The following is a 12,557-nucleotide window of genomic DNA, read 5'->3' as shown; positions in this document are numbered from 1 at the left end:
CGGGGCATCCACACCCACTATGGCAGGAAACCTCGGAGACAGGAGAAAGGTCTTCCAATGAAACCAACGCAGGTCATGTTTATGCGACAAGCCCTTAGAAGCCATAACCAGGGACTCCATATGGCAAAGGAAGTTAATCCTCTGCAACCATAGCCTAATCGGAGGTGTGGAATGTGATCTCCAGAGCTGAGGAATCAGGGCCCTGGCTGCGTTCAGAAAGTGTAGGGTCAGGGAGCGCTTATAGCGACCAATCGGGATAGGAGGGGCCTGTAAGAGAACCAGCTGAGGCGTCAACTGGTAGTCAGGGTCACAAACCTCCTTGATAATCGCAAACACCACAGACCAGAATGGGCGTACCAAGGGACATTCCCACCAAATGTGAACATAGGAACCCGCGGACCACTCGCATCGCCAACACAGCGCAGAAACCTGAGGCAAGAACTTATGGAGTTCCACAGGGACCCTGTACCATCTGGTGAGTATCTTAAACGCCAGTTCTTGCGTCTTACTAGAAATGGACCCCTTATGAGTAAGGTAAGCAATGTTGCCCCATTCCTGATCCGAAAACTGAAGCCCCAACTCGCTCTCCCAGAAGCTATAGTAATACGGCTTGGTCCTACAAGTGGTGTCCAGCAGGGCTGAATACAAAAGAGACAGGAGATGTGGGGTCTCCTTGCCAACATCACACAGGGATTCAAAGGTCGTGAGAGGACGCAGCACCCGGGGATCTCTGAGCAAGCCTGAAACAAAATGCCTAAGTTGGATATAAAAGAAATTAAAGTGTTTGGGAACAGGACGGAGTTTGCAAAGGTCAAGAAGCGGGCGCAAAGAGGAACCCGCGAGGACATGATGCAGCCGGAGCACATAAGTCCCGGCAGGCAACAATGCCCCCAAGTGTGCAAGAGACAAACCTGGGACAAAAGCCGGGTTATGCGAGACAGGCGTGAGGGGACCAGGATGAGTAAGGAGATAACCCCTGGAGAGGACTCTCTTAAGAACCCTCAAGGTAGGCGAGACGGTAGGGTGACGTGGGATGAGCAGGAGGCGTGACGGCTCAGGAACCCAAGGTATAACTGAGATATGGTGGGCAAAAATTGAATGCTCCATAGCAACCCAGAGTTTAGGCGCAAAGATGGACCACTCTACAAGCCGCCGGAGATGGGAGGCCAACCAATAAAGCTCAATATTAGGGAGCCCCACACCACCCAACAACTTCGGTCTAGTCAAATGAGAATAAGAGAGCCTGGGGGCCCTTCCCCTCCAAACATATCCAGTGAAAAGCCTCTGGCAGGCCCTAAAGAACGACCTCGGTAAAAAAATGGGCAGGGTCTGGATGGGATAGAGTAACCTAGGGAGGACATTCATTTTAAGGACCCCCATTCGACCAAACCAGGAGAGATGGGGGAACGACCATCTCTTCAAATCAGAATCAATGGAGCGGAGAAGTCTGATGAAATTAAGAGAGGCGAGGTCGGAAAGGTCAGGGGAAATAAAAAGACCAAGATATTTAATATTATCGGAACGCCAATGAAAGGGGAAGGAAGTAGTACAGCGGGCGCGAAGGGCCAGGCCACCCTGTCAAAGGCCTTTTCCGCGTCCATAGATAGCAAAACAGAGGGAGTTTTATGGTGTTGAGAGTACGCCATGAGATTAAGCAGACGAATCGTATTATCCCGTGCCTCCCTGCCAGGAACAAAGCCCACCTGATCAAGGTGGACAAGGGAGGGAATCAGGGGCTGGAGCCGAAGCGCAAGTATCTTGGCCAGCAGCTTCAGATCGGTATTTATGAGCGAAATTGGCCGGTAGCTACCGCAGCATTCATTATCCCTACCGGGCTTGGGGACCACAGTGATTACAGCAGTGTTAGAAGAAGGGTGTAAAGGCGAGCCCTTGGAAAGAACCCCAAAGAGCTTCAACAAATGAGGGCCTAGCACAGGGAGAAATTTTCGGTAATATACCGGGGAGAAACCATCCGGCCCTGGGCATTTGCCCCGCGGCAGGAGCTTCAAGGCCTGATCCAGCTCCTCCAAGGTAATAGGGGCGTCTAATGCCGCCCTATTATCCCTGGAGATACGGAGTGTCTGATATTTGGATAAACATGTGTCTATGGCATCCCGAACGGAACTATCCGAGGGGGACGGCAGGTTGTACAACTTTTGATAAAAGGATTGAAAACATTGAGCGATTCGCTCAGAGTGGTAATGGAGGGTCCCCTGCGCGTCACGTATTTTAGGTATATACGTGGCCGAGCGTTTATGTCGGAGAGCCTTGGCCAGAGACTTACCGGGCTTATCCCCCAGCTCAAAAAAGTGTTTCCTCAGAAGCAGGAAGTTACGCTTAACTTTATCATTTAAAAGGGAAGCCAGGTGGTCACGAAGAGCGTCATCACCGGTGCGCTTATGGCACAACTCCAATTGGGCAACACGTTGGTTAAGATTTAAAATAGAAGCTAATTCCAATTTTTTGTTCCGAGAACCCAGTTTGATCAGATGGCCCCGAATGACCGCTTTATGGGCCTCCCAGACAGTAGGGAAGGGGGTGTCAGGGGAGACGTTTTCCTGGAAGTAGGTATGAAGGTGACCGGACAGGTCCGCAACATCCTGAAGGTTCCCCAGAAGGTTGTCATTCAGGCGCCAAGACCAAAGTCTCGTAGGCAGGCTGGGGAGGGAGAGGGAAAGACAGACAGGGGCATGATCACTTAAGGATTGGATACCAATGTCTGTCTTAAAAAGAAGGGACAAGTGATGGTGGGAAAGAAAAAACATATCAATTCTGGTGTAGCGTTTATGTAGAGCAGAAAAGTAAGTATAATCACGATCCCGGGGATGCTGCGCCCTCCACACGTCAACCAACTGGCTAAGGTGCAAATGCCTCTTAACCTTATTAATGCTAGAAAATGAAATATGAGAAGTCGAGGCAGAGCAGTCCATGGCAGGATTCAGGACCAAATTGAAGTCGCCCCCCAGGACGGTGAGGCCCTCCTGAAAGGCAGACAACTTAGTTAAACTCGCACTAGAAACGCAGCTTGATTCTTATTTGGGGCATATAGGTTAGCCATGGTGACCTTTTGTTGACCAATAAAACATTTAATAAACAGACAGCTGTCACTAACGGTGGTTCAGGCTGTAGATCCACGCTGCAGTACAAGGAAAGGCGCCCCAAGCGGTGATGACGAGTAATGCAGGAACAGATGGTATAGGAGCAGACAATCGGATAGTCGGGGTCACGAGCAGAGATCAGGACTGGCAGCAAACACGGATAGTCGGGGTCACGAGCAGAGGTCAGGGCAGGCAGCAAACAACGGATAGTCAGGTACAAACTGAGTTCAGGTAAAGGCAGGCAGCAAACAACGGGTGGTCAGGTTCAAGCAGAGTTCAGGCAACAATAAGTCAAATCAAGTACAGGAACGCTAGTGTAGGCAATAAAGGCTCTATCACAGGCAAGGTATAGCTCTAAACTGAGGGTTTAAATATCCCTCCATCCCTAGATCCTCCTACCCACCTAATTAAGGGGGAGGAGGAAAAAAGATAAAAGGTCCCTTTAATTCCCCTAATGAATATTCATGAGATTGCCGTTCGCGCATTCCCGCGAGCGAGACGAGCCGGGAGCTGCGTCTCGGCTCCCCCGCACGAGGACACCGCGGATCCGCCGGCGAGGTAACAACAGCGTCCCTCAGGGTCCCGCCATACCTCCAGCTCCTTAAAAGGAATGTCTTTGTGAATCAAGATAGCGACTCCTTTAGTTTTGGAGTCCGGACTACTGGAGAAGTAGACCGAATGAAAATATCTATCAGACAACTTAAACTGTTTGGAGGCCAGAAAATGTGTTTCTTGAATGTAAGCGATCTTAGTTTTCAGGGAGCGCAAGACATATAACAATTTGGAGCGCTGCTGCGGCTTATTGAGCCCCCTAACATTGAGAGAAGTAAAACGTATCAACTCAGGAGACATGGAGAGAATGGCAGGGACGTCTCAGTAATGACATCGATACCGCTCAACAAAAAAAGGATGAAGAGAAAAGAGAAACAAAATAACAAATAACCAAACTAAGACGAAGCAATCGTCAAATGCAACAGCATTGAAGAATGAGCCAGTAGATCGAGAAGACGATCTAAGACCAGGACCGCCAGGCAGGACGCCTTGGGACGGCAGGCTCCGGTAGGGCAGCAGCGGCCAACAAACAAACCAAGAGTAAGCATTAAAAAAAAAAAAAAAAAAAACACATTCAGAGCAGATACCCTCATGAATATTTAATAGGAGGTAATGAAAACCACCGAACAGGGAAACCGAGGAGGAAAAGAAAAAAAAAAAAAGGGGGGAAAATGTCAATGTAGTGTAGTGCATGCAGAGTACTGCAACCACCAGCAGGGGGCAGCACATATGTGGCGTAAGCGTAAGGGGCCAGAAGTACTGCCCAGGGGCACCAAAGTGTATAGGGAGACATGTGTACGACAGAACACAATCAAGTTATGTAAACAAAGCAAAAGAAAGGAATAAAATAAAAAGGTAAACAACACAAATAGAAATCAAATAAAATGAAGAGAGCGTCAATAGAGTGAGGACAAAAAGACCTCCACAGCAACCAGAGGCGCAACAAGCCCTCTCATGGGTGCCGAATAAGGATCTAAACGGACGACGCGGACGAAACAGATACGGGAGGGAAAAGCAAAACGTCGGAATAAGGTAAGTCTGTAGAAATAAAAAAAAACGAAGCGACGCGGAGATAGTCCAAGTCCAGGCACTGGATACAAAAGGCCGGGCACAAGGAGGCAAACGAGCAACACCGATGCCCATGAGGCAGGAGCCAGCAGGGAGAACTTGAAGCTCCACCGAAGGGATGGCGAAAAAGAGCTCTTTCAAGCTGGTGACGGAGCCTTCGGATGGCGCTGACGCTTACGTCGCTGGGGGCCCGGAGTCCAGGCCCGGGCAGGATCCGACAAGCGCGGTGGCGCTGTGAAGCTGTATTCCCAATCCTCCACCTGTACCTGAGGGAGGTCCAGGCGATCAAGAAAGTCCGGCACATCGGACGCCTGCCGAATGGAAAAGGTACGGCCATCCCTCCGAACCAGCAGAGCCGCAGGAAATCCCCACTGATACAGAGTCGCCGAGCGACGGAGCAGGTCAGTAATGGGACGTAAATGTTGCCTAAACTGCAGCGTTTGCGGCGAGAGGTCAGGAATGATCAAAATTTTGTGGCCTTCCCAGGAGACTGAATTCGTTGGCCGATAGCGTGCCAAGATGGATTCCTTGACAGGGAAGTCGTGCAGTCGGCAAATGATGTCTCGAGGCGGCTGTGTAACATCCGATCGCGGCCGAAGGGCCCTATGAGCCCGGTCAAATTTGATATCAGTGTCCAACGGACGCTGCAGTAGGGTGTTGAAAATCTTGCGCAGAGTGGGAATAATGTCAGGCAGCTCCACAGTCTCAGGGACACCCCGCACTCTCAAATTATTTCTGCGGCCCCTATTATCTATGTCGTCGAGGCGTCGAGTAAGACCAACAATAGTACTCGCCTGGTCCTGTAGCTGGGTAGACAGAAGATCGACAGTGGAGGAGATCTTCCCAGTGTCCGTTTCAAGCGTAGCCACACGGTCACCAATGTGCTTCACATCCGACTTAATCTCAGTGAGCACATCGTGGATACCACGTGTCGCACGGTCGACGACCTCCATGAGGTCCGCTTTCGTCGGCAGGTGTTTAAGAGCATCTTGCCAAGGTGAGTCCGGAGGAGGGGCAGGGCGGTCCCCGGGTGGAAGAACCGGACTGATGTCCTCAGATACGCCACTCTGCGGGCTACCGGGAGCGGAGAGAGGCCTAGGGAACGAGTCCCGCGAGTCGTGGTCGACGGCCCCGTGAAAATAGGAGCGCACCGAGGTGAGTGGTTGCTTGTCCCTAGCACCCTGCGACCTCGGCGTTGCCGCGGACCTGTTAGGCTTGCCCATGCTCGGTTAAATGACCTGAACGGTGGAACTATAAAGTGAGGGTATACGGAGCTCACAACTCACGCGTCCATCTTGGAGCTCAGTTGGCCACGCCCCCCCCCATTTCGGATATCTTTGAAGCCAGCCAATGCAATTTACCCCATCAAGTCATATATTTTTGAAAACTAGACAGCCCAGGGTATTCCAAATGCTAGTATTTTAACCCTTTCCAAGCACTAATTCTACCATCAGCCTTTGTCAAACTTTATGGTAGTTTTTTCACACACATTTTACTTCAGGTATGAATAAACAGGTTCTGGTATATGTCACTATCATAAAACACCCCAATATGTGTTTAGCAACATCTCCTGAGTACAGCGATACCTCACATAAATGATTTTGCCTGGCTGTTTGGGGGCAAAAGGGCCACATTTGGGGCATGCGCATGTTGAACTTTGGCGTTTGGCGATCAACTGCCCATGCCCTATTTGGTACATCTTTGAGCCGGGCCATTTCAGTATGCCCAATAAAGCCATATATTTTTGAAAACTAGACACCCCAGGGTATTTTAACTCTTTGCATGCACACATTTTACCACCAGAATTTTTTCAAAGTTTGCAGTAGTATTCTTTTGTGTGTATTTTTCCCCCACACACCTATGTTATGTATGAATTTACAGCTCCTGGTATATCCCACACGACACCCCAATATGTGTTCAGCAACATCTGAGGACAGTGATATCCCACATGCATGGGTTTTTTGGGGGGGAACTAAAAGGCCACATTAGGTACGTGTGCATTTTTCTAATTGGAAATTAGATGCGTGGCCATCCTCCCCCCCCGTGTTAATTGGGACATTGTTGAACCCGGCCAATTCAATTTACCCCATCAAATCATACATTTTTTAAAAGTAGACACCCCATGGGCATTTAATATGCCAGTATTTTAACTCTTTCCATGCGAGAATTGTTTTAAGCTAATGTGCTAATTTTAGGATTGCTCACAAAAATATATTTTTAATATATATATTATTTTTTTTTGCCTTTTTTAAAAAAAATTTACATTTTTCTTCAACATGAAGGTTCCCCTGATAGTGACTTGAAGGGTCTTCAAGGGGTTAAGATGCTAAGTAGCAGACATGTGCTACTTATCAAATTATCTTGCTTAATTGATCGCCAGCAAGTGTGACCACCTCTATAAAAGCCAAAGAACGTTGGTCTTGAGCCAAGGAGGAAAACGGGAATGATATTCGAGAAGCAATTGTTGCTGCTCATAAATCTGGGAAGGGTTATAAAAGCCATTTCCAAACAATTTAAAGTCAATCATTATACAGTGAGGAAGGTTATTCAAAAGTGTTAAACATTCAAGACAGCTGCCAATCTTCCTAGGAGTGGATGTTCCAGCCAATGGTCAGGCAGTGCAATGCTCATACCAACTATCAAGTACGGTGGTGGATGGGTGATGATTTGCATGTAAGGATTTGCACTTGTTTTGCAGCCACAGGACATGAGAACCTTACAGCCATTGAGTCAACTATGAACCCCTCTGTATACCAAATTATTCTAGAGTAAAAAGTGAGGTAATCTGTCAGACAGCTAAAGCTTGGCCAAAATTAAGTCATGCAACAGGACAATGATCCCAAGCACAGCTTCAAATCTGAAACAGAATGGCTGAAAAAGAAAGAATCAAGCTGTGGCAATGGCCCAGTTAAAGTCCAGACCTCAAACCGATTGAAATGCTGTGGCGGGACCTTAAGAGAGTTGTGCATAAATAAATGCCTGCAAACCTCAATGAACTGAAGCACTGTTGTAAAGAAGGTTGGGCCAAAATTCTTCTACAACAATGTGAGAGACTGTTAAAGTCATACAGAAAAAAATTCCTTCAAGTTATTTCTGCTCAAGGTGATTCTAAAAGCTATTTAATCATAAGGTGTACATTGTTTTTCATACATGGCTTCTCCATCTTGAGTGAAAGTAGGAGATTCCAACTCTCTTATGTCTATAGTTATGATATGGGATTGAGGAGTCCTTGCATAGTATGCCTTTAGGAGAGTATTGTTGTTTTTTTCTCATAAATTCTGCATTGTATTAATTGCATTGTCTGGGAGCTAGCCCTTTTCCTTCACAAAGCCATTACTCCAGAAGGAAGGGACCTCAGCGTAGCCTACCCTGGAACGTTTCCAGGTAGGTAGATACTACTTAGAACCATTATAAAGAGAATCCTACATGCTGCTGATATGTATACTCACATTTCCTTATTATATATAATAAAAAAGGAACATAAATATCTGTTAGATACATATCTGCAAATGTAACTTACCTGTTACCATGACAGTTCTTATATTAGCAGATGTTAGCTCCTGAAGAACAGGCTTTGTTTCAGGCTTGAGTCGATTTTCCATAATTAAAAATCCAAGAAACATAAGGTCAGATTCCACATGATCCCTAAATATTTTAAACAATAATTTGAATGTGAAAAAATTACTAAATGCACATCACATACTTTTAATATAATCTGTCCTGGGTGGGTTGTTTGTAATATGCCTGTCATAATACTGACACTAAAACACTAAATATAATTTGTAACGGACTTCTAGTACTCAGGCTGAGCACCTCCATTGATTCTTTGCTTTCTCTGCTATTTTTGGGCCATCTGCTATTACCGCACCAATTCTAACTATTCAGAGTTGTCCAAGATGTTCAGATAATCTTGAGGAGGGTGTCTAATCACTATTCGAAGGTACAGCCAGTGATCATAGCTGTGAAAATAGCAAATTATTCTAGCCTTCACCTCACAGCATGAGCTAAGACTACATGTACGGGTCCAAACCAAAAAAACAAGAACCCCCGAACCGGGGTTTTTTTTTGCCTTCTTTTGGATCAACAGCAACAAATTAACAGATATAGGAAAGGCTGAACTTGATGGACGCATGTCTTTTTTCAGCCTATGTAACTATATGTAACTATGTGAGTTTAGTACAGCCAGATTATCTAAGGGTCATTAGCATACAATAGCACACTCAGCAGTTCTTGCAGTTCCCCATGAAGTCCTCGTCCCATAACACCCTGCATTCCTGCTAAAACAAGCCACTCAGACTTCCTGTCACTGATGCCCTCTTGGCCTTCTGTGGTGACCTGGGCAAAATGGGCTCCAAACCCTAACCAGATACGCCAAAACCCACGCACATTGCGCTGTCCTAGCTCCCTGTGGCCCTGAGCAATCACCATGGAAAGAGTTATCTGATCGGTGGGTAGTTCAAACACAACTCAACATACACACTTTATGATGACAAATATCCTGTAAAACATCCACCAAAAAACAGAAACCCCTGTCCTGCAACATTGGGTCCGTGACAATCTTAAAGATAAAAAAGATAAAGTGACAATTGAAAATATACCAATCGATATTTAAAACAGTGTATACTGTCACAAACCCTTTTAATGTTTATACTGAGTGCCCTCAACATCTGCCAATTGCTTTGCAGAATATAATTGCCTGAGGTCTCCTGTCATGCCAATGCCAATGTGGTAATTTAATAAAATTGCCTGGATAGATAGACTTGCATATCCCACAGAGATTGCCCTCTTAACTCAGGTCACCTCCAGACACAATAAAAAAAGCAATAGAGTGATGCAAGGCCTTTTCGGGTTTGTATCCAAATAGAGATTTTTCTAAATTGCTAATATTTGTCTCTTTTCTCTGAGAAATTCATAACTGGTCAGCCCACCTCTGTCAAAGAGGTCTCTAACTACCTTGATTCCCTTGCTGCGCCAATCTGATATAGGAATTGCAACAGAGATGCCCACATGTCCCTTAAAGAGTTCTATTCCATATAGCTATGGAATGCAGACATGGAAGATTAGATTTCTTTAACATTTGGTCTAATGTGTAAGGGGATAAGTAATCATTGTGTGTTTGGGTGTCATTGTGGCAGAGCCTGTCCTGGTGTGTGTGTTTGGATGTCGGTGTGGCAGAGTCTGTCCTGGTGTGTATTTGGTCACTTTACTTACTGTAGGAATAAATTGATTTATTTTTTACTTATTCAGAGATAAAATGCCCTCCTGAATTTGTAGTCACTTCAGAGGACCAAACTTTCTAGGCCCAGAAATCAGTGAGAGGAAAAGTGAAGGTTTTGTGTTATTTACTCTTTTTTCACTCATGGCTTCAGGTGTCCCGTGTATGATTACTTTCTTTTTTAGTGTAGTGATGTACTCCAATCCCATCACATAAGATTACCGTATTTGCTCGATAATAAGATAACCCTGATTATAAGACGACCGCCCAAAATCTGAATATTAATTTCTGAAAAAAAAATGAAAAATCCTGAATATAAGACGACCCTATAGGAAAAAAGTTTTTTTTTTTTCAACCTGTCCCCCCAGTTATACACATCTGCCCCCTGGCAAAGTTCCATGGGGAACTGTGATCTCTGACAGCCGGGGAAGGTCTGCGATGCGATGGACGTAGACAACCCCCGCTGCTAAACGCACCTCCTCCCGGCTGCAGCGGAAGTTGTCTACGCGAATCGCATAGAGCTCTAAACGCTGCCCGGACTAAGCACCAGGGACTCAGAAGTACCGGTAAGTGGGGAGGGGGGGGAGACAGGAGGATCCAGGTCCCCTGCACCGCTGCGGGGGATCTGGATCTTAGTCTCATAGTCAGACCTATTTGAGGTCTGATTATAAGACGACCCCGATTATAAGACGAGGGGTATTTTTTAGAGCATTTGCTCTGGAAAAAACCTCGTCTTATAATCGAGCAAATACGGTATATTATCTGCCTCGAACTGATGTCATCTTTATCCAGTACACATGGTGCCGAGGAGTTTAGATTCTGTCTATTTTAATCCTCAGCACCGGGCCCATGATGCTCTTAATCTGCCCAAAAGAGTCTAAAGTATTTTTTTATCTCATGGACAAAATGTGAGAACGTATATATCATACAATCACTTCATAAACATATACCAAATACACTGCATATATAGTTTGAAGAAAATATGCTTCTCATATAATTTTCTACCCTTTGCTAATTAAAAAAAAATGCCCCTGGATTTAATTTTAAAAATCTGGTCATTTTACAGATCTTACACTAGGTGTGTCAAATAGACATGTTCAAATGGGTTCTTTTCTGGGCCATTCGTTTCCGGGCAACTTTGTTGCCCAAATTCAAACTCTCTCACACTCTCATTCACTCTCTTATGCTCTATGCTGACCACTTCCACATCTACTATCTTCTCCCTTTTATGCTCTCTTTTCCATCTTCAATCTGCTATCTTCTTTCTTTGTCCACGGACATAACCAGGCAGGTTAAATACAGGGTGCCGAGCCATGAGGGATGGACGTGTTAACTGTGAAGGCTATGTCTATGACTAAATTAAATATTGCCTCTCTCCAATGATTCTTGAGATAATTCCTAATTAAACTATGATCAGGGTGGGTCGTAAGGACTGAATTTTGGCACATGGTAACAACATCTAACATTCCCATGTGCCCTGATAAATTGGCACATGAGAACAACATCTAACCTTCTCGCAGATAGGATGTGAGGTCCCAAAACATAGGTCCTGGTGGAAATTTCGGATCAAGTTTGCCTCTTGTTTCTCAACCACATAACTGGTACCAGTTGGCTGGGGCCATTAATATCCTTGCTGAAACCTTTGATCTCATAGCTGACCAATTGACTCACCAATTCCCTAAAATGTACAGCACACAAAAATGCCCATGATCATATCAATATCATTTTGAAACTGCAACGACAGACGGTAGGTAGCTCTAGACTTAGGTGACCCAACATACAGAGAAACGCAAGTTTACTAAAAGTCCTTTGTCTATAGCTGCCACTTTAATCTCCCAAAGCTTTTCACAGAATGACTTTGACCCACAATTAAAGGATGGTAGTATATTTGTTTCAATTGATGGGGGAAGAGGTCATGCTGCAACCAACAATTAAAACATGGCAGGTGTGGTGCATAATTGTTATTCATAACTATGCTAATGTCACACCAGAATGCAACCTACTTGCTGGGAAACACTACACTGAACAGTTCCAGTGCATCTACAAAGGGAATAAACTTCAACATTTTAAACTGAAACATATCAAACCAATCACGCCAATCATCTGTTCCAGATCCATGGTCAAAACTATTAATATCAACCAAGAAAATACAAATACTTTAAAAACTCTAGAAATTCCTCCTATACACAGGAGTTAGTCCCTGTGCTCAACGATGATGGTCTGGAGGGCCACACAATATCCTGCCTATGGGCATCATACAACCAACAAAATGCAATTTTCCAGAACAGTGACTGCAACTGCCACAACTTGGAAGTCACCACTGCCACTCGCGGTGAATAAAACCAAACTCCAGGTTGAATGGAAAAATCTCTACTGCTGCTCTCAGTACACTATAGCCTTTCTCCATTGTCCTTCCGATTACCTCTTCTGTTTGTGATAAATAGTGTCTGTAGCCCACTCCTGCTTCCTCTTAGCACTGTGCATTAACACTGCATTTATTGCCTTGGTTGTATTTCAAGGCCTTTCAAAGAATGCATATTCTCTGCAAAACTAAACACCTAATCTCTGCTTTCGGCATTTTTAATTTAAGCATGATGCCAGAATACAGCAAGGTTCAGTTTAAA

General features: G+C 45.3%; 1 protein-coding gene across 1 annotated transcript in view; it reads right to left on the bottom strand.

The window, feature by feature from the left end:
• Positions 1-12,557, bottom strand: part of LOC149282204 (putative cation-transporting ATPase 13A4) — a 76,432-nt gene that overhangs the window by 59,706 nt on the left and 4,169 nt on the right. The window contains exon 5 of the mRNA XM_089498526.1: positions 8,239-8,363. Within this exon, the coding sequence (XP_089354652.1) occupies positions 8,239-8,363 (125 nt within the window). The remainder of the gene's footprint in view (positions 1-8,238; positions 8,364-12,557) is intronic.

Source organism: Sceloporus occidentalis, unplaced genomic scaffold (genome assembly GCF_023333645.1).
Source record: "Sceloporus occidentalis isolate IW3139 unplaced genomic scaffold, rSceOcc1.0.p SCAF_121, whole genome shotgun sequence".
In the NCBI taxonomy this organism is placed as follows: Eukaryota; Metazoa; Chordata; class Lepidosauria; order Squamata; family Phrynosomatidae; genus Sceloporus; species Sceloporus occidentalis.
Note: the sequence above shows the minus strand (reverse complement) of the source record. Positions and strands in the feature narration are given on the sequence as shown.